This window comes from Zychaea mexicana, assembly GCF_025766255.1.
Source record: "Zychaea mexicana strain RSA 1403 chromosome Unknown BDB00scaffold_88, whole genome shotgun sequence".
Classification (NCBI taxonomy): Eukaryota; Fungi; Mucoromycota; class Mucoromycetes; order Mucorales; family Lichtheimiaceae; genus Zychaea; species Zychaea mexicana.
The window spans coordinates 99,942-127,051 of record NW_026516751.1 but is presented as its reverse complement, the minus strand read 5'-3'; the positions used below and the strand labels follow the sequence as shown (position 1 = coordinate 127,051).

Below are 27,110 nucleotides of genomic sequence, written 5' to 3'. Positions count from 1 at the left end.
ACCACAGATGACTACACGATAATGTGCTTTTCCATTCATAATCATAGATATACCATGGTTCACTTCGTCTAAAGAATTGCCAACACCAATGGACGCACTCCCTGTTTCGCTTTGCGAAAGCCAACTAATCATACAAATCATCACTGCTACCGACAAAACTACCAATGATGCTAATATGGTGTAGGACAAAAGCAGTCGGCGTGAACGGTACAGAATCATCGGGGAAATCGGGTAGAATCAATTTACCTCAGTCTTGACGATACTTCTAAAATCATCCCATTGGTCATTTTGCCTGAGCCACATACTAGTAAGACGTCAATCGATTTCAGATATTCAGGGGGAATATCATCTTGAAAGGCAACAAAATCAGTAGCACCTAGTTCAGCCGCCTCCGCTTTCTTGGACTTGGATGATGATATAGCCACGATCCTTTGACACTTATTGGCTCGTGTACATTAGATCTACATGATGTAAAGGGCCGATGCCATTTTCAAAAGGTTATATTTACGTATGTATACATTTGAGGTTGAATTAAACCTTCCCACTCACTCTCACCCCTTGAGAGGGGAGGTTATCTTTTCTTTCCATACTTATCCTACTGTTACTATTCAATACTGTTATATACTTACAGCAAGATGACCAAAGCCGCCAATACCGAACAATGCCGACAATCGTGTTTTCATTGATATTTGATGTTTAAAGGGAAGGTAACTGAAACAAGTTATAAATTATAGAATTGTTCAATCAGTAAAACGGGGCAAGCAAGAACACATCAACATAAAGGAAGATTAAAGCAAAGATGATGACAACTTACGTGTGATACCAGCACAAAGTCTAATATAACGAATCTATATGTCGCTCAGCATTCCTCAGCATCGTAAATGACAGGTAATATGTGCTGCATGATTTAAGTGTACAATGACCTGCAGCGAACACAAGGTAAACATCAAACCTTTTAAACTTACAAAGGAGCACCTTCTTCATTTATAATTAATCCGGGATTTTGATGGTTCAATCAGCCTGGACCCTGACCAAGTCTGAATAACCCTAGTTTCATTCGATACTATTATTTTAATTTCGACTGCTTTTGCACGTATGTACACGCTGCTTCTGCGTATATGAGCTTCTCTTTCTTCTGAGATGATGACTTACCCCGTAAGTTCTGTAATCCTTATACAAGGAACCATAGGTAGACACTTTTGGTTGCACAGTTGTCTAAATCCATCTTGGCACTGCTCGCCTAAATCACAACTCCGGGAAACTGGGCTCATGCCAATACGGTTATCCACTTGCAAAATGACCTCCAACAGGTGTGATTCTATCGACAAACTCGTGTCCTGGAATCAATGGATAGTGTGCCCTACAGATCCATATTGATTTTGTTGCGGTCTTCCAAGCCAGTTTCTGAACTACCTCTTTTTCTCTTTGCTTGTTTATATGTTTGTTGCCCTTAAACTGCTTGCTTTACATGTACTGTAACTGATAAATTCACAGCTATATTACAGTGATGATAATTATTGGTTCTTCGAGTTGGATGATGAAGGATGATGATGAATCCCTTTCTCCTCCCTCTCCCCCCTCCCAAAAAAATAAATAAATCAGTTATCTCTCTCATCTTCAAGATGCACGTATGCACGCATCCATCCATCCAATACATACATTTCACATGCCAAAATGGAGATCTGTACTTCGTCGTCATCCAAGGGGCGAATGGTTTTTAAAGCGACATAGCCTGTATACTCTTTTTCTACGAAAGACCTTTTTTGCCGCTGAATTAGTCAATCGCGCTAAGAAAAAGTAAATAGGAAGCAGAAGCTAACGATTAAACCTTTTATATGACGGCCCGGATTACGTAAAAGCTGGGTGAACCTGTCAAAACAAATAATGTCTGGGCCCGTCTTCGGTCCTCAGTCTTTAGCAAAACTAGAAAGCGTAAGCAACAATTTCTCGAGCAAGGCTGTTTTCTCTGCTCTGATAAAAGCATTCAATCTACTTTTAGGGGTACGATGATAAGTAGTATCGTAGTCGGCGTCATCCACTGTCGCTGCCGCACCACACCGCGTTGTTGCCTAAATAGAAACATGTCGTTTGCCAAAGCTCCGAATCGCTAATAGACATCCTGTCAATGTCAGAAACACGTATTGCGGCCATGCCTGACGAACTAAACAGTAATCTATACAACGGCAGTTTAACGATGAGAGCAGTGTTACGCATCATAGAAGGATCTCATGATTGAAGGCTATCGCTTGAAGTTCTTCAGGGACTTTATTTATAAGCAAAGGAACCCAAAGGCTTGTTGTATACAGTATATCGGTAGTCGTGAGAATTATCATGCAACAAAGTAGAAAAGCCATGTTCGATGCTGGGTAGCATAACAAATTACTACCACATCCCAAGGTCAGCATTTCGCCGTTTGCTCAGTTGTGAATCTTCATAATGTAGTGGGACACAGTTTTTCATTACGAATGCAGCTCATGATCCTCGCGTGGAACGTAATCTATGTACAGCAACAGTATCGGTAGCTTGTTGCTGTTTACTACCTTAACCACAATATCCTGTACGGCGACATTCAAGCGGATGCCTGATATGTAGCCCTTTTAAAAGAACTCTGACCTTTCAACATGGCATAAAAATATCAGAGCATCTTCCTTTGCATTTAAGTAAGATCTACTTCACATTCAATCGGCTAATGAAATATCAGATAGGAAACCGTAGTGAGATTTCGTTAAATGCTTATCTTTGGCATATTTATGATTGAAACACGAACGAAGGTTGCCCATCATCAACACATATAATAGACTTTAACCCAAACATCGTCATTGATATTTAATGCTGATATCAGTCAAGACGAGTTTGCTTATTGGAAACGTTTCTTAAAAAAAATTGATGACCCTGTTGTTGCCTGGTTATAGCATCGTGCGAGATTCGCCAGTGATTGTTCTTGATGATGAATGAGAAACATATAACTCTAGGTCAAGGGACTGAATAGAGACACGAAACACGGTTCGTGTTACAAACAAGTGATCTAAAGTCTCGATTGATTGCTAGCTTGCTCGTCTCATTTTTTTAGAAAAAGCAGAGACGAGTTACAGCTGCTGTTGCTACTATTATTTCTCAGACACAGTACATTTCTGTACATATGTAAACGTGCTAAGGTGTATATATATAGTTATTGATACCTTAAACGCGCATACCCGTATGTAAATGAGTACGGTATTATAAAATCCATGCGTGTTGTGTTATAGGCGTACTTACTGCCAGTTGATACTTCGTGGAAATGAGGAGGGTGCTACAGCATAATGAAGCTACCAAGTTTCCTATTTTTATTTATTTGTCGTTGTCTGTTGAAAGATGTGTATTAATATCACTGTCACTGCTAACAGTATCTCCATTTAATACCAAGCCAGTGAAAGCTAAATGACGATGGTGTCATATAATCACAGTTTCATGCGAATCTGATTTAAGTATGCCTCAGAACAGAATATATATAGCTATGAGGTGGGTGACTGGGAGACGATCCATAGTACCACACTTAGCATGCTATCCTTATTGCAGATGACACTAATAAATACAGAAACCATGTTGAATCGTATGAAATAACGGGCTCTCGTATGCGGAAGAAGAGAATTTTGAAAGCATGCGATGCCTCGGAGTAATACTCTGCCGCGGTGAGATCAAAAAATTGTGTGTGCGCTGTGCGCTCTGTGCGTGTTTCCAAGTTCGTCTCTCCTCTCTTTATTTCTTTTTTTGTGTTTGCTTTGACTGTACTTTTTTTTCTCTCGTCAACGCTTGGTTTTGACCCAGCATACATACACCCACCCCTTACCTCATTTTTTGACCCATTTTACATATGCCCCTGTTAAACAACAAACGTATACCTCTTGCGGCTCCTCCTCCTTACGACTCGAGACGGAAGCGAAAAGAAGTGTGGTACCTGCGCTTCACGAATGAAATCTTTACAACTTACGAGTATCCTTTTTTTAATATTCGACTTTGGCCTTGTATGTATACACGCATTCGCGCGTGTATACGCTCGTATAGAAAAAAGAAGGCATTAGTTTGTTAATTCTCTAAACAAACCTCATTCCCCAGTTATTAACGAGAGAAGAGAAGTGGAAGAACCCCTATATAATATACTCTACCAATTGACATAGAGCTGCAGTAAATCTGGATGCTATGCCGGCTCTTGTCGTGTGTCGGCATTGCAGTCTTTGGTTTTCGCATTACCAGCCCGGGCCTATACTTGTCTTGCATATCTATCAACAACTCACCTTTATCACCACCATTACAACGACAACTCATTTTATTACTTCCCTTCTGGCAGAATCTGTCAACTTGTCACTATACGCTTGACAATCCTTAACTACCTTTATTTGCGGTTTCTTTCGTTATTAGATCATACATTAATCGGCTCATGCTATACCATCAACCAATTTGGACCTGCGAAGCAACAGGACGAGACAATCTGACGTACGAACAAGCTTTAGAAAGTGAAGGTCGCGACGAACAGAATCGAGCAGAATTTAGGTTCTGCGAAGTTTTACGAAAACGTATCCTGTATCATGTACAGTTCCGTAAGTTATACTTTTGAAATTTCTCAGAGGGACTGGTGTGTTGATGACACATATACACACGTGTATGTGGTATGATTAAAAGTATATAAGCTAATTGCATCTGGTGTTTCTAGAAACGATCAGACTGGAGCCTCTTGTGGAAGAAATTTATACCTATTTTCGATTCAACTTTGCAATCGGCGAAGTGGTACACTGCAAATTGAGTGAGAATATGTAACGTATCTCATGACTTTGACAGGAGTTTTTTTTATTATTTTTGAAACGGAAGAGAAAGGGGGAGAGAAGAGTGTGCATGATCTCCTAATTTGTTACTTCCTTTAACACACTTGATAACCGAATCATGGGATCCAGTTATTTGGCGCAGATCGTTGATATATATCCAGAAATGAACGGCAAAACACAACATTATACGCCTATCGCACCCGCTTGTTCCTCGGACGAAACAGAATCTGAACCCGATGACATGCCACGTCAACCAAACGGACGTTTACGGTTTCCGGACGCTTTTCTACACCCTACGCCCGTTACTACTTCTACTTCTAATAGTACAACAACGACTACTACACATGAACCTGTCCAGCAAGAACCTTGGCAACAGCAACAGCAACAACAGCAGGATATGGTAGTACCAGATCCATCCTCCTTTACACCTGTTCCGAGCAACGATCAGGCTATGCCACCGAATTACGAACAGAATATCTTCAATCCATCTCAGGCCCTACGATATAGGGTACAACTTATCAATGAATATAGACAACCTCTTGAAGACTTCGTGCGAACTGTGGATAGCGATGAAATAAGGTATGACATAGTGGACGACGGTTATATAGAGTTTAGCTTTCCAGTGACTGATCATCTCGTATACAATACATAGGCGAGACAAGCGTGTATTCTGTCGTCATATGATCCAAAGACTTATTCGAGAATGTGCTCAAAGAGATAGTTATATCGGAGCACCATGGTTGGTCAAGGTAAATATTTTCGAAAGATGTGGGATTAATGAAATGGAGAATAATCAACGAATAAGTTAGCTAAATAATAAATCTGTCGTTCTTTTCGCCAGCCAAACGTTGCATATCACTATGGCATCAGCACTGTATTACCACACCATTTACAAGAGGCACAGGATTTAGCGTACGCCAGCCAGGCTCGGAAACGGAAAGCACCTTTGAAGGAATTGGAAGACAAAGAGGCAGAAAAAAGGGCAAGGAAGGAAGAAAATCTTTTGCAAAAGGCAAAATTAAAGGAAGAAAAGGAGCGTCAACGAGAAGAAAGACGGAAACAAGCAGCAGTCAAGTACCCTATTGAGGATCTCGACTTGCCAATCTACAGAAAGGATCCAAACTTGAACTGGGCGTTGGTCGACATGGCACCTGACAAATACACCGGCCCAGCCACGATTCCATATCCGACGGGCGGACGACCTGATCGACCGCCACCGCACAAGAACAATGCGATACCTGACGAAATATTTGAACAGTTCATATCCATTTGGTCGTTCCTGGCCGTTTTCTCGGATCCACTCAGCTTGATGCCATTTAGTATCGACGATTTCGAACGCGCCCTATGTCAGTCTCCACAGCAACAGCAGTCTCAGCCAAGATCAAACAATATCTTGTTTGAGAGCAATGTGTGCCTTCTTAACGTCATCATCAAAGATCGAAAGCAAGACATTGCCGGTGATATCGCAAGCGGGTTAATGAACGAAGAGTATGTGGATTCAATGAAGGAGGATAATCACGAAGATTCGCCATCAGGACGAGTGAAACAGCAGAATACTGCATTTTCCCGTCTTCGACGTGACAAGGTGGAGCGAGGATGGCGGGACGCGGAGCAGCTTAAATTATCACAAGGATGGGATCGTCGTGAAGTTAGAAATGATCGTAAAGGATGGGAAAACATATTGATCGGATGTCTCAACAAGATCGCGACTCCGGCTCTTGTGCCTGAGTTAGACATGATCCTGCGTCATTTGGTCCCAAGAAACAACTCTACAGCATCTGAACGAGAACGCCAATACCCTTCTTTGAGCATCAAACACAAGCTCGCGATTCTCGGTTTTCTCATAGAAGCTGTTAACGAGTCTACCGCTGTAAAGTAAGTTACTACCTGTTACAGTTTTGTAGATGTAATGATTTGCTTTAGGTGTACTAACTCAAGTACCTTTGTATAGGGACTTTATGGAAGAGTGCCAAGAACAACTTACAGAATTTAGACGACAAAAAGTGGAATTAAACAAGGAAGTTAAAACTTTGTAAGTACTATTTTTAGTCCACGTCCTACACCCGTCGTATGTTATGAAGGAACTAATACGCATTACTATAATAAACAGAGCGGCGCGACGGTCAGAGTTAGACAAACGGGATCGTGCAGACAAGGAAGAAAAAGACACTTCAGAAGATGATGATGATGATGAAGACTCGGATAGTGAGGATGACGACTCGGACTCTAATGATGACTCGGAAGATGCAAGTGCTGGTTCGGATGATAGTGATACGTGAGTAACCTACATTCAGTTGCATGGGAAAACAATTTAGCTGACCAGTGGTATCCTAGTTCTTCCCGTAGAGTGAAGAGTCATGAACGACGACATAAATCGCGACAAGAGAAACTCAGGCTGAAGCAGCAAAAACGCAAAGAGATGGAACAGTTAAAGAAGGAAATGTACAAGAAACAGCGGGAGGCAGCCAAGGCAAGAAGTCAAGAACTGCGGCAAAAAGCTGAAGAGCGACGGAAACTGGAAGAAGAAGAACGAGTGCTTCGCAAAAAGGTAACATATCTGATTTCTTTCGTTTCGGATGGCAATGAAGGGATAGGCCTTTTAATAAAACTGTCTTTATTCCTTTTCTAGGAGGAACAATTGGAAAAGGATATGCGAAAGTACATGACGCTGCGGATACGTCCATTAGGCCGGGATCGATTCTATAATAGATACCTTTATCTGGACAACATCGGTACCTCGAGCACTTATGGTACAGGTCGTCTTTACGTCCAGAGCCCCAGCGATGTCGACATCCAAATGATCCGTGAACGTGACTATCCAGACGGTGAACCAGAACAACCGTGGGGACGCGGAGGTGGCCAATGGTTCACGCTGGCTTTGATGAAGGCGCAAGGATTTGAAGAGGAGAGTGATTGGCTTGAGCAGCGACTAAACAGTTCATCAGAGGATATGTCAAGTTGTAGTAGTTGGTGGCGATGCTATTCTGATCCGGAAGAAGTAGGCTCCTCTTTTTTTCTTTTGGCTCCCGAGAAAGATAGAGTAAAAGCCTTAACAAAGTATTATTATGATACGACATTTTTAGATCCAGCATTTATTGCTATGGCTGAACCCAAAAGGTATCCGTGAATGCAAACTGAAAAACGAAATAGCAAAACGACATACTTACATTGCAGAATCTATGAAGAGACGTGCACAGGCAAGTGGCTCAAAGAGATTGAATACCGTACGATCATGCATGAGTCTTATGGTGGCTTTCTTTTAGGCAATCACAAAAGTTGAGACACAAGCTACCACTAAACGAAGTGCCAGATCACGGCCAACAAACAATTCCCATTGAAAATCTTTTTGTTCGTGCTTCTTTTCCATTTCTCTGTTTGTATCTAGTGTTATTATCAAAAAACCATGTCAACACGCATGTATACGCACATATAATTCGCACATCTACTCTTGTTTTAGTTGCATAAAGTCTTTTATTTGTCCCTGCTTTTTTTAAACGAAATACACTGTTCTTGGTAGTAGTAGTAGTAGTAGTAGTAGTACTGTAGTAGCAGCTTAAAATGAAGAAAGCTTTTGCGATTATCTATGACTTATGTCATTGAGCATACTGTAAGAGCAACACAATGAGTATACGGGATCCCTTGGTAGTAGAGAAAAGGTCAAAGTGCTTATTACATGACAATCATCAGCGGAAGGAACAAAGGACACATACTGTAGTAGCATAAAATAGTAAGGTTATGATACAGGTTGTAGGAGAGGAAAAGCCAAGTGCGCTTCTTGTTCGCTCTGTGAGAACCCATCAAACGACTCACTCGATGGAAATACAGGGGTTACCCGGTCTTACAACAGTTGCAGGTTTTTAAAAAAGGGAAGCTTTTGGGAAGATCGAGGGAGGCTCACAAATACATTGCTTATGTTCACGTCGTCGCTTTTGACCGGGTGACGCAAGGCAGCAAAACTGCAATTTACTTCAATCAATCAACAAAGAAGGATGGCATCATTGAACTTTTTGGCCAGAGAAGACAAAGTACAGTACCCCTATGCACTGACAAAGAGCCCACCAACATATAAGAGGGGAAAACATCAAAAGAATCCTGATACGTCTTCTTCCTCTCCAAATCCTTCGTCATCTTTCGAAAATATGCATATAAACAAGTACCACTACTACGCCAAGGCAAATGAGAACCGAAACTACTATTTTGGATCAGGCTATAATATCTACTATCAGCACCAGCAATACAACTACTACTACAGACCTCAAGAATATCAAGACAGCAATGTTAAAGATTATTACACACGTTATCATAATGATTACTATAGCGACAGCAACTTTTCCCTTCACCAACATGACGGAAACAGCATACCCCAGATAGTAGCATGTAACCGGCATCATCGTAATGCTCACTACGACAAAAATCAAACTTATCCAAGAAGTAGCAGCAGCACTGTCACTCATGAGTGCGACACGAGAAACGATAGCGAAAGCGAAACAAGGGAAGCCGATATTACGATGGATGACATCAGAGATCAGCTAGAAAAGGAACTGGAGCACGAAGAGGCATTCTTTGACGCGCTGTGGTCTTGAGCAATCGTAGACGCTGTGCCTTTTATTTGTATAGAATTCAGTCCTTTTTGGGTAGATTATCCATGATTTAATTGTATGTCATGGTTCGTGTGGGAGCTTTATTGATGTATATGTAATCCAACCGAGCATTGACTTTTTAAAGTTTGGATTGACTTTTGGTACCAAAGGCTCAACTTTCGTATACATTGACCGTTCCGATATGCTTCCGTGCACGTTTCCTTATTGTTGACTTTGTGTAACTCCAGCATATATAGCAGAATTGAAGAAAACGCGTTGTCTTCTCAATCGGCAAAACTGCAAAACAGCCGGGTAAAAAGACGTGAACAGTGTGTACGTGTAACCTAGAGCGTGCGCATGGCAAAGGGGAAGGTCAGAATAGTTGCCCATTGCCTCGGGAGATGGCGAAAACCATCTGCTCGGCATGTCCATTGTACGTGTTTAGTGTGCTTGTTTGTGTAACAACAGGGCATGACCTGGACTGGCAGGTGACGCTGTCAAGTCTTTTCTTTAATTTACCTTACTGGGGTCAGTTGATGATAGAGCAAAAGTAGATATATAAACACTGCTTCGAGATAAGCTCTGCTGGCTTCGCTCCTCTCTCTTTTCCACTCTTTTATTTCTCTAAAAATATAAGAAAAGTAACATTTTCCGGCGCGAAGAAACTATTTGATATGTACGGTTATTACTAGAGTGACGTCAAAGCGTGCGGGTCGGGTCAAATAGGTGGTTATCACGGCCAAGAGTAAGAGACGGCAGTCCCGCAGCAACATCCACCATGCGGAAAGCATCAACAGCAGCCTCCGACCCCACGAAATTAGCAATATCGACAATGTAGATGGGCAAATTGAACAACAGGAAGAACCAGAAGAACCCAAGCAACTCGCCCAGGAAGAGTTCCAGCAGCAATATACTCATGAGGGTGCCAGTAAGGGAGACCAGCTTCCCCTCATCCGATTCTGGCAAACGGCGAGCATTTTGCTACAGAGAGGCAAAAAAGCACACCGCACGATTCCGTCCATCTCACACAGATTGTTGCAGCAAATTAGGGTCCAACAGTAATTTCGAAGCGTACATTTGGCGGATTTTGACACAAGCAAGCTTGGCTTCTGCTATGATACTAGTATTGAGCCAACAGCTGACTTCAAAAATAATTGGAGAATGTGGGAGGAAGCTGGGCTCTCTTACTGCCACCTCCACAGTGAGGAGCCGTTCGATGTGCACGCCCAGCCCTCCGTCGAGCTGATCCTTCTTTTCTTTAATTTAAGTGTGGAAAATCAACTCTGAAAAAAACGATGCATGATATATTATCTCCCGAGAATAAGCCTGTTGTTCCAGCTGCAAATCCTTATTACGATGTACAAAGTGCTTATGATACGATGCATAACCAATAAAATAAAATAAACAATTGCTGATAAGAAACGCGAGTCGTGTTCCTTTTGAACTACTCTATTATGTAACAGACAGCATATCTGAAAGCAATTTCAATATCCACTATGCTCATTTGACACCGTACTCAAATCGAAACATTTTTCATTGGGTCCCCCGCCGCATTGGGACCTTCACCTGACAAACAAATCAAGAAGAAAAAAAAAATACTGGAAAAGCTCCGCTTACTGAACGAGTGAGAGAAAGAGGTTGTCAAAGCCAAAAAAAAAAAACAAAAACAAAAAAGTAGATAATGTCATTACCCTTCATTTGCGCGCGTCAGTTTGCCCGTTCGTCAAGAGCCATTATTGTGGTACTTAATAAAAGCATTGATTGGGATATCGGCTCCACAAACATTACTAAATCCCTTAACTCACTGTCGGTTACTCTTAGCGCCATGCTCACAAGAAAGCATCGATCCCAGTACGACTCAATGAATATATTGAAGGTGTTGGTCTTCAAGGTAAACTAAAGCGAACTCTCCTTGTCTTTTTCGGTTGTAATCGTCGTCGTCTTAGCAATCTTTTCTCACTAAAAATACTTGTTAATATATAGACGAAATCGTGTCTGTTCGACGTAAGTAGTGGAATGAGAATATTTTCTTCCTCGTCCTGTAGATTAGACAACTGACATTAGCTATACATGTAGCCGGTCTGATGCGCAATACCCTATTCCCTAGTGGAAAGGCAAGCTATGTCAAAGCATTCGAAGGTCCCCGTAATCGGCAGCTGGAACAGCAGCAAAAGGCATCAGCTGAACAGTTAAAGGCCGATCAGGTACATGCCAGGCTCACCAACAAAAAAGCTGGGCGTTGGTTTGCATGTTGGATGTACGTGAGAGTAGGAGTTGAGATGACTTACAAAGATGATGGTATACTTAGGTAACGGGTGCTGCTCAAGAAGCCAGCAAGCGTCAAGCACAAGCCAGCCAAGTAGAATCGATTCTTTCGGGTGTTACTGCACTTGAATTCAAGCGCGCTGTGATCCCTGAAACCACCAACACTTTTGGATCTGTCACTGCTGATGATTTGGCAAGCAAGCTCAAGGAGGATTATGGATTGAATGTGGATAAGCAATTGATTCAGTTCAAGACGGAGCGTATCAAATCGCTGGGTGAGCACGAAGTCGTTGTCCAGGTCGCCGGATCGCCTGTCACTCTCAAGGTGGTGGTTGATGCTGCCTAAACTTTTCACCCTGTACGCCTCTTTCATACACACATACACACACACACACACACATACACACACAGCACATTTGATCTTTCTCGCTATCTGTTCTTCCATTCGTACTTTTTCTTCTTCTTCTTCTTCTTCTTGTAATTATACATAGAGACAAATCCTGTGTATGTACATTATTACACAGTCGATAAAAAACCAAAAGCATATGGTTTATCTTTATAGGAACCCCCAGATGAGGATGGTATGTCGTTGTCGCGGGCTAGATCGCGCTGCTTGTCTCTTGCTTGTTATAAATGCTTCTTGCATTAACAAATACGTGGCAGCTTTTTCCCCTCCCTTTTGATGGATGCATGCGCGGCAACAGCGATGATTATTAGCATCGGCGCACGGCGTATTTGTAATTGGTCCAATCCATTTTGTATGTAATTACAAGCAAGTTCGCGCAGCACTGCAACACTATGTCATGATTATGGGTGTTTCTTTATTTTGGATTTTTGAAATATCCGTGGATGATCATAATACACGCCTTCAATATGCGTCAAGTATACAGCAACACATTCATCATCACGAAACGCCAAACTAATGAGGCGAGGGATGTGTAGCAGTGCATATTGCATTCGAACGGTAGCAGTATGCGCGCACCGTCCAATTACTACACGCACGTATTTGTATCTGTACTTATCTGACACACCACACGTGCTGCTGGTCTCTGGACAAGAGGCAAATGGTGCTAGTGTACTCCAAATGCATATTCAAACATGTGCATAAAGATAGATCATTATCACCCCTTTTTCTCTTTTTGTCGAGAGGTTACACGGTATCCACTTGCATAGACATACTTACCATGCTTGTTTATACTGATGATTAGCAAAACTATAATTGCTGAAACAACCGAATCGGAAGTGCAAGTTTACTTTTAGAAAAGAAGTCTTGCACGTGAAAAGCCCGCCTTTTATCAAAATGGAGCCGCGAGCGGAAACTTAAAACCTTTTTTAAGATAAATTTTCCTACAGGGTAATATCAAGCAGTAGATTGATGTGATAGTCGCCGATTGGAGTATAATAAATGGCAGCGGCAAGCCGGATTAAGCATGCTCTTTTTTGTGTATTAGCTCCGGAGCACGCGGCTATTGTGTGCTTTATGCATAGCGATCTTCTTAGTAAGCTAAGCATGGTGCGCATTATGTAGTCAGTAATTGTACAATGTGGCAGGCGTGCATCTATGCGGCATATAATATGCACTTTATCACAATTTTCCAAATAAATGCGATAGAGGAGGGGTAAATGGCCCATACAGTGCAAAGCGCTCTATGTACAGCAAATGGCGGGATGAAAGGCTCAGAACCTCTTCTTCTTGTAAGCACACTCCATTTGAAAGCAGTGCAGTAGCAGCACGATACACACAGCTTAATGTTGCATCAGTTAAGGTACAAAATGAAAAGTTGGCATTTTGCAACTTCTCTCATTGCTTGCTGCAAATTTTGATGGAAAGTATGTACGATAAAATAGGGGAGGAGAAGAAAGAGGGGAGGGTGGGGGCTGGATATGTGATGTGACATATATGTACGCCTGCCATCATCATCAGCACTAACTCCCACGTCGGTAGAAGCAAAAGACAACAGAAAAAAATAGGGAGGCTGCTATCAACTGGTTGTATGCTTCTGTCTTCTTGTTGCTGATGCTAGTAGTAGCGCTGCTACATGACGTATATGTAGAACTAAACAACATTTCTTCGTTTGCCGCAGCATTGAGCTCAAGAGAGAGAGAAAGAGTATAAAGAGTCGTGTTCTCACCTTACACATATACTCCCTCCTCACTCTCCCCTATTGACAGCTTTCTTTCTTTCGTTCGATGCATGAATTCTGTAAGATGTACAGTAATGCAACAATATGTCTGCTGCGTATTGTTCTTTATGAAGATCAACGACAGCAAGCGAAAGGAAGACACGGCTGCATGCGTCGATCTCGGCGTGCCACCAGATAAAAGAACATTAGTACCGTTGTCTGTAAACAAAAGGACAAAATGATCATTGATTTAGCTTGAGTTTTTTATTAGGTTTTGGTGTGAAATGAATATGATCATAGTGTATCGTCATACCGACAGATATAACTTTGTTGGTGTTGTCTACATAGTAGCTAATACGTAATATACGTCGATACGTACATGATATCCATAATCATGCTCTTCACGTCATAACCGTTGATGAATAGAGGTAAAACAACGTATATATAGCCGTAAATTATGATGATATGAACGACATATTCGCCAGGACTAGAATATATGGGGTTAACACCAATCCGTGCGCGAGGATCACGATGAACCTTGTATTGTTTTCCCGAGAATGATCTTCGATGTATTTTAAGAACTGAGCTTTATTCGGGAATAAACGGTTTGCTACTGTTTTCGCGTGTAAGGCCTCTGTACATGTAGCATCTACACTATGTAATACAGACACAACGGGAGAGAACAGTATAGTAGTACATTGTAAAAACTGTACTGTACATACACACTTACCCGAGATTTCGATTTAAAGTTTCTAGCGGGGAGACAATCGATGGAGTTTATTCTACCATCATCGCCATCCTCTCCTTCATTTGAGAAACTCCATGTACCTATTCTACAGCACGTCGTATGACCTCTTTGTAGTACATAGTAGGAACATACCGGTAGCTAAAAAGAAAAAGAACGTTGTCGTTGTTGTTGTTATTATTGGGATAGCCCCAATTAAGGACAGGCCCGTCTTTACACCACCGATGTGTTGTTCGCCTGCTCTGGGCGTGGGAGGGGAGGGTAAGGTACGACTAAAAGATCGGCTATTCGCCAACAAGCGCTCTCCTTTCTCCTACCACCCCCCGGAACTGTTTTCTTCCGAGTTTAAAAAGAAGAAGAAGAAGAAGCGCCCGCGCAGCATGTGCAATTGCTGCCTATCCACTTTTTGCCAATGTTGACCAGCCCCTGAAAAAATAAAGAAAATTCGGCGCGCGTTCGTGCATTCTTTATTTGTGCGGTTTACTTGCCCTCTTTATTATTTCAACCTTTTTTTCTATTGTTGCGATTATATATAATTTCTCTTCTTCTCTCTCTTGCTCTTCGCTCTCTTCCTCCACCTCGCTTTTTCTGCGTTTTTCTTTTTTTTTTTTTTTTTGGCTCACACTCTATCCCTCTTCTCCACCTTTGATACACACCTCTTCTTCTTCTTTGCTCGGCTATTTGGTTATGGGTCAAAGTGTCAGTACAAAGAAGCACCAAGGGCTAACGTTTGGCTACGTGAACCATCGCACTGATAACACTAGCTCGACCGTCACCGTCACAGCCATCACAACGACAGCGACTACGACAGACTTGTTACTTGACCGACCTGAATATTATGGCTTGTCAACTGCAACAAACAACAGCAGCAACAATTGCCATTCCAACAGCAATGAGCCCGAGCCCGTGCCAACTTCACAACAGCAACGACGACCGGATTCCGGTTATGTTGAAGACGATCGTCTGGTGAAGGAACTAGCCTATGTTGACACGACCTACTATCTTGACACCATGCTGCCGAGTAGTAGTGGCAGTTCTCGGTCGCCATCCAAAGAACCGACCAGTTTGAAATCCGGAATTGATAAAAATAATAACGACGACGAAAACACGAGTGACCATCAACAGAAGAAATTGACGTTTAAAGATATAGTACCAAAGGATGGTAGTGGTGGATCTATGCAAGAACTGCATCTCCCCTGTCGCTACTTGACGAGTTTAAGCTGCACGAATCTGTATCATCTTACTATGGTTCAGAAGCTCGACTTGTAAGTTGTAGTCGTAGTTGTAGTCGTCGTCGTATAGCATTATAGGGGAGATGAGCGAGTGAGAAAGAGAAAGGGGGTGCCTGGAAGTCTAAAGAAAAAAAAAGAGCTGTGTGTGTGTGTGTGTGTATGAAAGTGAGATGTGGATTTCTTTTGCCACTCTCAGGAGTTTCTTCTTTCAACAGCCCTTTATTTTTATGCTTGGGTGGCGAAAAAGAAAGGGGTTGCTGCTACTGGTAGTCGGTACATTCTTGTTTAGGGAAAGACAAGGAGAACACTGTGACGGTATAATAACCATTCATCCATTGGCAATAGGTCAAGGAACCATCTTACCCACTTGCCTGATGCCATTGGATCGCTTATCAACCTTACAACCTTACAACTCGCTCATAACCAGCTCGTCGAGATACCAGACACCATCTGTGGCCTAATCAACTTGACCGACTTGGACTTGGGCCACAACCGACTGACCCGCGTGAGCCCACACATCGGCCATTTGAAAAAACTCGCTCATTTAAACCTGAACCACAACCGTTCACTGTCGGAACTGCCCATCGAAGTCGGTGGATTAGAAAGTCTGGCCTCACTCTCCGTCCTGCATTGTCCAGAAATAAACATGCTACCAGCCGAGTTATTACAACTGCCCAACCTGCGTCGTCTCAAGATTGCATCTGTATCAAAGAAAGATAACAACAATGCAACATCCGAAGAAGAACAACTTCATATAATGAACGATTTGAAACACGATCCACCGAGTTTACTCGAAATCTGTGCTCGACGCAATATCAAAGAAGCAGCATACTACTTACCTCATGTACAACCCAAGCCGTGTACAGCTTGTGGCAAGCCTTATTTTCAATCGTACGTGTCACGCCGCCGACTGGTCGAGCGGCCTGACTTGACGCTGGTCATGTTTGAATATCGATTATGCTCGGCACACTGGACGGACGACGACGATCGCATGCGATACATTTTCAGTCAGTCGCCATCACTATCGTCCAAGGACAGCAATAGTAGTGTGCTCAAGTTTTTACCGCCTATCGTAGATCTGCATCCAAATCATCATCATCAGAAACAACAACAGCATCTTCAGCATCTTTATCATCATCATTCAGAACGCAGCAATAGTAATAGCAGTAGCAATAATAGCAGCAGTACAAGCAGTATGGGCCCTCCGTACAACAATTCAACTACCATTGAAGAGGAGAAAGTCGCAACGACAAGTCGATGGCGACCCCAACGGTTTCTCAGAGCCATTAAGCACTAATTGCTACCACTAACAACTACTACTATTGCTATCATTATTACTTATTTTTTCTATGTATTATCGTTCTACCTATTCCTCTCTTATTGTAAATGTGTATTACATCCTCCTTTTCCTTCCAAAAATGTATGTGTGATGTGTGCACGCCCTTTTTAGCACAAACAAACCACTTACTATCCAGCACGCCCCACCTCCTCTCTCTCTCTCTCTGTCTCTCTCGCACACTCCCTACTCATCATTCCTATTCTTTCCGTTTCTTTGCATGTTATTATTGTATACCCTTCTTTTACTTGTAATTTATTGTCATGGATGATAAACAAGAGAAAAATATCACGTTATTCACATACACAAAATTAGAAAATACAGAATTTTTATTATTTTTACATACAAAAGATTAAAGAAAATTTACATTATTGTTCGTTCTTTTTATTATTATTAATAAGTTGCTTTTAACTTTCTGGGACCGCCGGTCTTGCGCTTCTTTTGACGTCGTTCAATCTTCTGCTGTGCAGCCAACTGTGGGTCTGCAACTGCTTCTAATGCTCGTTTTGCCTTTCGTTCCTGTCGTGCATCTGCAGCTCTTTGGCGTACTCGCTGATAAGCTGCAAAGTATACCGTCGATCCGGCTTTTTGTTGTACCATATTAAGTACTTCGTTACCAAGTTGTTTCAGTTCATCTATAGATTAATACATACATGTTAGCAATACTGTTACTTGTTTTTTATTTGGTAATGGTATATCTTACCAAACTCTTGGTCATCCTTGATCTGCTGATCATTCGTCACGCGATAGATGGGCATGATCATGGATACCAAATAAGGAGGCAGGTCTTCCGCTTGCATATGATTTGTGATAGCAGCAAAGCATTTAAAGATGGATGAGCGCTATTTGCAATTATGTTAATAATTTAATTAAACGTTATATCGATTAACGACCTAGTATATATGTAAGATTCTTACCATGAGAATATTCTTGGAACTGCCCTTGTTTTGTAAGCCGCCACGTGCAGTGAAGGTAAGTCGACGGAACATCCAGTAGTGTGCATTTCGGTTGGGTCGTTGATCCAACTTGGCCTGTGCAGTGTTGAGTTCCTCTTGATTGTATCCTTTGGTAGCAGCAGTACCATTGAGTTCCTGTTCGTCTTCCAGCTCGTGTTGTCGCGTGTCTTCATCTGCAGGCAAATAGTAAAGACATTTGGAAATGAAGAACAAGTTGCGGACAATCTGGCTTGCTTGATCTTCGGTCAAGTAATGGCTCTTGAGTTGCTCGATAAACTTGAGAACCAAATCACTCAAGTTTTCTTTTGTCAAAAACTCGCAGCGTACACCAGCATGTGTTCGGTCTTGAGCATCGACGTTGGCGAAATAATGACCAAATAAGCGGGCAGAAGATGCACGTATCCATGCGTGAGGATGCAATAACATCTCCTTGACTCCGTACCACATTGCCATGGCATCTTCTACTTCACCATACATGAGCTCTGGGAAACTCTTGCCGACCTTGGAAAGCGTGCTGAGACTGTAGTAAGCGACTTCCCATGGTATATCCACATCCATTTCTTCTTCTTCGTCATCCACATCCGGATGAATCTCTTTCAACGCCTTGTTTTCTTCAAGCAAGTGCGCTAACCGTGGTACCAGACCCGTCGCCACTGACTTGGAGTTGAAGTTATCCATGATTAAGCCATACACTTGGCAACCAGCGCGCTGCAGGCTTGGTTTGTCCGATTGGTCCATCCACTTGTCCAGCAATCGATAGATCGTCGTCAATTTGTCGTCGGTGCAGCGGCCCAAAAGCATCTTGATCAGTTCTGCAGACATTTCACGGCATTTCGCCGATTCGTCGTTGACCAAACGTAAAATGAGACCCAAGAACATGGACTCAGCATATTCCATCAAAATAGCGTCACCGAACTTGTCAATAATTTGATGCAACAGCTCCATGATAGATGCACGGCCCGTTTCGTGAACATACTCGAGGTTACGGACAATGAAGCTGATTTGCGTTTTTAAGCGGTCGCGGCCTTGTGGATAATCCATCAGGAACATGAAATAGACAGATCGTGCTTGGTCACGGATTTCCTTGGCTTGGTTTGTCACCATAATTTGGCCGACCAAATCCATCAAATCATATACCTCCGGTGCCATAAACTTGCGGCCAATGATGGCTCGAATCAAGGCAAACACGGTGCTTTGACGGTCAGGTTCTTCCAGATCGGGCCGGATAATATTAAGCAAGAACACAAGCTGGTGTTCGGTCAGTCTTGCTGTATCATTGTCACGGATACATACTGTAATCATCTTGAAGCACGACTGAATGAGTTGCGAGCGGGAATTGCCAGCGCTCTTGATCAGCTGGAACGCACGTTTCATCACAGCAGGGATTGCGGTGGGTACTTCTTCCAAAGGATAAGTGATTAGGATGCGCATGATTTTAGTCGCCAAAGTAATGCTGCTCGTATGGTTTGAATGCAGCGTACTAGAAATCAAGGGCACCAATGGATTCAGTTTCGCCTTGTGCTCTTCCAGGCGCGAATCAAACTTGTTGCGACGCAATGCAGTGAGCAGCAAATGCAAACCAAAATCGACAAAACGGTAAGCGTTGACTGTCAAATGGTCCTTGGGTGTCGTATCAACGCGTTTCAGTTGAACTTCAAAGTTTTTCTCTTGCTGGCTCTTTTCGACCTTGGCCTTGGCCTTGGCCTTGTACGTATCCAAATTCTCCGTAATCAATCCATGCGAGAATTCGAGCAACTCCAACGATTCGAACTCTGGGTTGCGTACCAGACCTGCTGAAACACGCTTCAAGATATCATCCACCTTGCGCAAAATCTTCAAGCTCTGGGTTTCAGACATAACATCCTTGAGCGGCAGCAGCACGATGGGCAAGTTGTTAAAGTGGATCACCTTGCTGAGGCTTTCAAACGTGGCCATACTCTTCTGGCTTCTGGCTTCCTTGATCTTGCCTGTCATTTCGTCGGCATCCTTTTCTTGGCCTGTCTTGCCAAATACATCGTTGATCAAAATGCCAATGATGTCTTCTAAGCAATAGTCGAGTTCGCCAACTTGTAGACGTGGGATCGTATCAGCGAGCAAGACATTGACCGTGTAGCCGAGGACGTGGACTTCGTAACCTTTCGTCAATGCGGCCTTGAGTTCCTTGATGATGAATGACAGGTAGGCGGGACCGAGATATGCGTTGACCTTGAGCAATGTCTCGCGAAGCGTCTCACGTACGTCCAACGCTCGACTACGGATCATCTGACACAAGCTGACCAACAGACCGGGCAGGTTGGTGCGCATGGATCGTTCTGGTAAAGCACGCAGTAACTTGGCAACACCAAGAGCAATGGGTACGCGGATAAGTGCAGCCTGCTTGGTTGCTGTCTTTGTGAGATAGGTGTTTAATGAGGGCAGCATGCGATGGATGACTGTATCATGAATCTTGGCAGCAAGGTCCTTGGGCATTTCCTTGTCTTCTTCTTGATCATCCTCTTGCTCGCCTTCTCCGTCTGCACCGTCCTGTTGCTTGGCTGCCTCAGCTACTTCAGCAGCAGCCTTCTTTTCTGCCTCAGCAGTAAGTTGCACCGATGATTTGAAATCGATGCGCACCTTCTGACGACCCATAACAGCGACGGCCTGTTCGTCCGACACTTCCACATGCTTCAAATCGAAATGGAAAGCGTCCAGGATAGCACTTACAATCTTGAGATAAACCTTTTCCATATCTTCTTTCTTGGCGATCAGTTCCATGTAGGTGCGGAACATGCCATAGTAACGCGTCCAACCCAGTTGACGGGCCAACGACGTAATGGTCGCGCAGCACTGGTTAATCAAATTGTGGTCCTTGACACGGTCGGTCTCGTAAAAGAATGCAGTGACCAATGGGATAAACACATTGTTGACGGTGCTTGGCTTCAATACACCGGTTTCGGCTGTATCAGCAAGTCTTGACAGCGCACGTACACGACGATGCAATTGCATATGATAGATATTGTTGAAGAAATTGACTTCTTCATCGCCATCGCCGAGCAAGACCACCATGTCTTCAAAGACAGGAAGATCAGGGAACTTATGGATACCAGCGTTAAGCAAGTTGACAAATTCCATACGGATGAGTTCGATATGGTTTGTCAAGCCGCGCTTGATGGCAGGGAAGATCATGTGAGTCACGTAGTTGATCAAGAGACGCTTCTCTTCAGGATCCTGCTTATCCTTGGCTGTGCGTAGATAGACGGTCATACAGTGCGTTGCAGCACCACGAAGTGCCATTTCTTCGGGATCATGCATGTTGTGCACAAATTGATGAAGCAGTGGTAACCACTGCTGGTGATCAAACGTCGGGTACAAGTCGTCAGCGACAGAGTTCAAGGCATCTAAAATACCATCATAGTCGGGGTCATCCAAACGTTTGGCCGAATACGTGTTCATGGCACGCAAGAGCTCGCCGACCTTTGTAAGCGCAGGATTGACATCCACAAAGGCTTGGAACACGTTAAGCAAGGCCGTACGACATTCGCGTGAGCGCAAGCTGGAAAATAGTTGAGATGCTGCACTGTAGTACTGCGAATACACCAATTTGAGCTCCTTGAAACCAGGAATAAGATGCATAAACTTGGCCCACACCGACAGAATATGTTCCTTGGTCTTTTCGGGTATGATGCGACTAGACTTGCGCAAGTTGGGAAGCAACAGATCGACAATGATTCTTGCTTGTTCACCATTGGTTGTGAGCGGCGCAATGCGGGACACCACGGCAATTTGACGGACAGAATATTGGCCGCTGCCAAATTGTTTATCGTCCTTGCTCTTAGTAAGACGGAAATGCAAGTGCTGGAGCAAAACATCCACATGGGGCACAAACAACTTGTCCTTGAGCGACACAGCGACCGACCTATCATCGTCAACTTGCATTTCTTCATCGCAATAATCCAACAGTGTATCGATGATATCAAGTACATCCTTCATGACATGTTCCTTGATGCTGGGTGCGCCCAAGATACCGTACAGTTGTGGCAAAAGCTCCTTATCGTAGTCGGCAAAGTATGTGACACGTTCGCGAAATTCAATCCAAGTTCGGAACATGGCCATGATAGCCAATTTGCCCTGAGGTGCATCGCTTGGCAAGGCATGCAAACGAGGCGAAATGAATGCAGCAAAAACAACATGCATATAAGGCGAAAAATCAAAGCTGACATTGAGACGGAATGCTTCGACCATACGCTTGACGGCAGCATTGTGGATATCCTTGGTTTTGGCAGTGGCCTGGTACAGCGGTTGCTCTTCTTCATCCTCGTTGCCATTTTTTGGTTCAACCTCATTGTCGTCGTCGGCGTCATCATCCGTCTTTCTGCGTTGAGTAAATTTGCCAATGTAAAGCACCAACTTGAGAAGCGTAGGCAAATAGACCTCGACCTTGGTGCGCATAGCGGCCAGCAATCCTTCCAACATGGAAAGATAACCCGCTTGCCGACCCAATGGAATATGTTCCAGAAGTTGATTGCCACGACGTTCGTCAAGCTTAAATTCAGTCAACGCACCCGTTGTCTTGTCATGATCGCCCTCGGGCAATTCAAGGACAGACTTGAAAGGAGCTAGTGCTAAATCGAGGAAATACTGGACTTCGGTAGGCTGACAAATGGCCACAGCATTGAGAATAGCATTACGACGAGACTCCTTGTTGACGCGAGCACCGGATTTGGTACGTCGTGGAGCAGGTTGCACAAGTCGGCCGTACAAGATACGCATAACGATAGGCATCAATTGCTCACGATGGGCAGGATCAATCGATGCTTGCACTTCGTCGGTTGACAAGAACGCAAATACTTCGTGACGGAAACGTTGCTCATTGAGCAGGTTACGTAGATTGTCGGTGTACTGAATCACGCTTGGGTTCTTCCATGTGAAAACACACTCGAGCGCGGCCTTTTGTAATGGGGGTTCACCTTTACTGAGCAGACGCATCAAAATGGTAAACATGTCCTCGGTCTTGTACATGACCTTGGGGTTGGTGAACACGGCAAACATTTCCAACCAGCTGATCATCCGCGCCTTGATGATACCGCGCGAACGTCTCAGAAGCGTGAAGTCACTTTCAGTGGTAGTATCGATATCCATGGCGTCCTCATCCTTGGCTTTGGGTTCGCCGTTTGTAAAGTGCTCGTCTTCGTTTACAATGCTGTTAAACTCAGTCTCGACGAATTTGAAAAAAGTTGGGATCAAATGGCGAGCACGTTGCTCGGTAACAGCAGGTGTGCCCTTGAGCGTTTGCAGAATCAAGGTGTAGTAATGCCAGTAGTCCATGCGTGCATTTTCTTGACCAGACAACTGCAACGATAGAAGTAGCAGCAACAAGCAATAAGTTAGTATATAAAATGATGACTAGGCGATCAAATGTTATGTACAACATACCTTTACGAAAAGGGCAACATAGCCGTTTGCCTTTTCATTACCCATCAAGGCCATAGAATGATCTTGCACGCCAGAAAACTTGTCCAATGTATGACACTCAAACGTGATACTGCCGGTCTTGGTTGCTTTCTTGCTCGTGGATTGACCAGCAGCAGGAAAATCTGCATTTGCAGCAACGAGGGCATCACTGGTAAACCCATCCCGCACCAACTGCTTTTGATCATCAAACTTGGACAGTTCTCCGAAACACAAGGTCCAGTAGGATTCGCGATCATTAGCCGCGCACATGGCCAGCACCTTTCTGACTTCAGTCCACAGGGGTCGCAACTGGATGTTCAAAATACCAAGACCATAACGCAAGACAAAGTCGGTATACAATTCGGGCACACGTCCAGTTTCCAAAATCACGCCGAGTTTCTGGGTATACATGATTTTGTCACGGAAATCTACTAAGGACATGGAGGCTTCTTCCAGATCCACAGCTACTTGAGGCAGTTCGCAAGGCTCGTCGTCTGTGTGTTGCTTGTCCTTTTCCATCAATGGTTGGTCGTACAAGGCAATAATCTTACAAGTGTATAAACGGCAGTTCATTTGGTACGAGCCGAGGTTCTCTTTGATTAATGGATATATTTGTTCCAATCGTTCCACAGTGAATTTGTCATTGTATTGCGTGCTAATCAAGATCAAACATGGAGAACCGAAAAAAAAATGAAGTCTTGGTGAAAAACAGATTCGATGCTATCATAAGTGACTCGACATGGTAACTTACTCTGCTCGAAGCATATCCAAGTACGTGAAAACACCACGAAGAACCATTTCATTGTGACCATGGTTTCGAAGCATATAGTCCACAAGCTTGTCATGCAAATGGCTCGTCTTTTGTACCGCATTGTTGTCGGATGCAAGTTTGGCAAGTGACTCAATAGCTTGACCCACAAGTGCTTCCAAAACAAAGTTCTTGTGCGCAATGACCAGCGGTGTGTTGATAGCATGGTTGTCTCCATCGGACTGGAGTGTCAAATGGTTGGTAACAGAATCGATTACTGCAAGCAGTGCTTCAAGTGCACTATTCAAATCAACATGGACGCGCGGCAAGACATAGGCAGCTGCAGATAAAGAGGTGATGATAGATGTGGACTCCATATCGCGCTAGGTTATGTTAAGAGAGCAGGTTTAGTTTCAAACTCTTACCCTTTTTTTTCAAGTATGACTTAAACTTACGTTGTTGATATCGATCTCATTAAGTGTATCCCGCTCCTTGTTCCAATCATACGTCTTGTGCAGCATTTCCATCAACCCATCTGCAACCGATTTACCCTTGACTGCTGGCAGACGTAAAAGACCTTCAGCTGTCAAAGATGATGACAACGTGCCCTCAGGAAGTTCAAGTGAGCCGGATGAAGTCAGCTCTGCCAATAACAAAACTGTTTGCTCTGGGAAGTTGTCAAACTTTTCTGCTGTGTACCTATCATTTAGCGTAAGCATACTTGTATACAATAACTCCTACTAACCAACTTCCGAGTAGCTTACTTGACAATATAAGGTAACATGACTTGAGCAAAATCAGTCCATTCCAACTTGGACAGTCCCAAAAAGAATCCATACACCAGCTCTGGATCTTTGAACGCTACAATCGATTCCAGAATAAGTCGACCACCACTCAAGACACTTTCAAGTGATCCCAATGCAAGAATTCCCGTTGTGACATTCAATGCCTCGGCATAGAGAAGATTCGAATACGTCGTCTTCGTCGTAAACAGCATTTTTGCGACAGCCTGCATACGCTGTACAATGGGTGCATATTCTGAAAGGTGCAATCTGTTGTCAGCATATCCGGTTGTTGATGACATCCCAAAACCCGGGTAACACTCTTTTAAACTAAATATACCTTGAACTCTGCTTCCTCCGCGCACAGTAACGATCAGCTTGAGCGATGAAACAAGCATAGTTAACCGCTTTTGATCCAATTTCTTTCGTTCAAGTTCCGCGTCCACTTGTTGCAGGATCACATTGATAAACTCGCCAAGGTGCTGTGCGTTGGTATGATGCAAAACCAGTAATGTAGTTTTCAGAATCAAGTTGTACAATGCATTCGATTCTACAATATATCCATAAATTCCCCATTTAGCGAAAAACCTCATAAGTCATAGTCATTAACTACTTACCCAAATCTTCCAAATTCACTTTCTCGTCTAACGCTTGACTTGATAACTCCTTGTACATGGCACTTGCTCTTGAATGAAGTTGATGATCCACTTGCTATATATACAATAACAATCTGGTCAACTTCCACATTCTCACACATACGACGGCCCTCTCTTTCTTGTGAGTGAGTGATTATGTATATATTACCTTCATGCATTCAAAGAAAAGCATAGCAAGACCCTCGGTATATTGTTCTGATGGATTTTCTCGTAGCGATGTCAAAATATGTGCAGCTATTTTTGCGAAATCCTTGTTACGCGTTTTTCTCAGTAAAAATGCAAATGCCTCGGCTGTAAAATGTCGAATGTATGGCTTTTGTTTGTGATCTTCGCCCAATAAGCTGGATATCAGCGTAAACGTTGAGCAAAGGTCGGGTAGAATTTGTCGTGCGAGGTATTTGAACAAGTATGCAATGGCGTTAAACAAGCTCTATTGATATACAACAAGTAGTTGTCCCGAAAAAATAATTAAACTCAATCCTTCCATCATGCAGCGTGATTTGTATTGATATCGTACCTCGAGCAATCGAACGTCTCGGTGATGAACAAGTGGTAGCATAGCAGAAAGCAAACGAGGAAAGTATGGATAGAATTCGCCTTCGAGATCCTTTGCCAATTTCGTCACCAAACTATTATCAAAAAAAAAATGTTAATTATTGCTTTCTTGTCGGCTCGTCTGGACGGTATTTTCCTTTCCTTTCGAAGCACAAAGCTGAAGCAAACTTACTCTAGCAAAGCATCAAAGGCTGTACTATCTTTTACTAATAAGTGTTTCTCCAGGACGTCGACAATTTTATCCTTGTTGTAGATAATGGAAGGCAAGGTTTTCGACAACGGGGTCATTTCGCGTTCAAAGGTTTTGAAATTCTTTGTCAGGTTCAAATCCTTCCATGATAATAATGCTTGATAAAAGAAGGAATCGAATTCATCGGGATCTTCTTCGACAAGTCGGGATCGTCGCACAACATCGACTTTTATACGATCGACAAGCGTATTAAAGGATTGAAACTGATCATATATAATTGTTTACGATCAGTACATAAAAAAAAGACAATCACGAGTCGCCGTCGTCATAGTCGAGTAGTATTCTCGTTTCTACCTTAAATCGCTTTGTGGCTCCTTCGGCAAGGAATGTTTCGGGTGTGTCGTTAAGTTCTTTGTCTTGCATGGTGGACGAGGTGTTCTTGCTCTTCTAGGTACAGATGCGGTGTGTTATAGATGTGGTGTATACGTGTGTGCGTATGGGACAATAGATTGAAATCAGATTAAATGCAATAAAGGTAGAATTAACAAAAAATGACAAAGGAAATGCAAAAGTGTGTGTGAGTGGTGAGTATGTCGAAAATGAGAAAAGAGAGCGTTGGCGAGGGATTCCGGTTGTCGAGATCGATCGCAGGAATCGAAGGCAAAAAAAAAGTGTCAGTCTGCTTGAGTGCAAGCCACACTAATCCGACAATTCGT

The 27,110-nt window shown here is 43.2% G+C and overlaps 5 protein-coding genes across 5 annotated transcripts; 4 read left to right on the top strand and 1 right to left on the bottom strand.

Moving 5' to 3' along the window:
* Positions 1-4,957: 4,957 nt before the first annotated feature.
* Positions 4,958-8,316, top strand: BDB00DRAFT_932005 (uncharacterized protein; the record flags this gene model as incomplete). The annotated part of the gene is made up of 9 exons (XM_053129058.1): positions 4,958-5,375; positions 5,449-5,545; positions 5,638-6,671; positions 6,748-6,828; positions 6,907-7,071; positions 7,131-7,344; positions 7,426-7,794; positions 7,880-7,997; positions 8,064-8,316. Coding segments are annotated over 9 exons (2,567 nt in total), but the record flags the coding sequence as incomplete, so codon positions are not given.
* Positions 8,317-8,935: 619 nt separating this feature from the next.
* Positions 8,936-9,379, top strand: BDB00DRAFT_791122 (uncharacterized protein; the record flags this gene model as incomplete). Its single annotated transcript, XM_053121017.1, has 1 exon — positions 8,936-9,379. The coding sequence occupies one exon, from the start codon at positions 8,936-8,938 to the stop codon at positions 9,377-9,379; it is 444 nt and encodes a 147-aa protein (XP_052975684.1).
* A 1,611-nt stretch (positions 9,380-10,990) lies between these two features.
* BDB00DRAFT_843336 (uncharacterized protein) lies at positions 10,991-12,106 on the top strand. The gene is made up of 5 exons (XM_053124955.1): positions 10,991-11,117; positions 11,198-11,267; positions 11,360-11,380; positions 11,453-11,580; positions 11,685-12,106. The coding sequence occupies exons 1-5, from the start codon at positions 11,058-11,060 to the stop codon at positions 11,985-11,987; spliced, it is 582 nt and encodes a 193-aa protein (XP_052975683.1). The 5' UTR covers positions 10,991-11,057; the 3' UTR covers positions 11,988-12,106.
* Positions 12,107-16,087: 3,981 nt separating this feature from the next.
* On the top strand, positions 16,088-16,765 carry BDB00DRAFT_747387 (uncharacterized protein; the record flags this gene model as incomplete). The annotated part of the gene is made up of 1 exon (XM_053118562.1): positions 16,088-16,765. A coding segment is annotated over one exon (678 nt), but the record flags the coding sequence as incomplete, so codon positions are not given.
* Positions 16,766-17,420: 655 nt separating this feature from the next.
* On the bottom strand, positions 17,421-27,103 carry BDB00DRAFT_843325 (armadillo-type protein). Its single transcript, XM_053124954.1, has 13 exons — positions 26,749-27,103; positions 26,377-26,657; positions 26,167-26,278; positions 25,798-26,079; positions 25,611-25,704; positions 25,334-25,543; positions 24,976-25,249; positions 24,667-24,910; positions 24,215-24,594; positions 23,446-24,118; positions 17,995-23,361; positions 17,781-17,919; positions 17,421-17,712 (listed from the first exon to the last, which is right to left on the bottom strand). The coding sequence occupies exons 1-13, from the start codon at positions 26,815-26,817 to the stop codon at positions 17,471-17,473; spliced, it is 8,367 nt and encodes a 2,788-aa protein (XP_052975681.1). The 5' UTR covers positions 26,818-27,103; the 3' UTR covers positions 17,421-17,470.
* Positions 27,104-27,110: the final 7 nt, after the last annotated feature.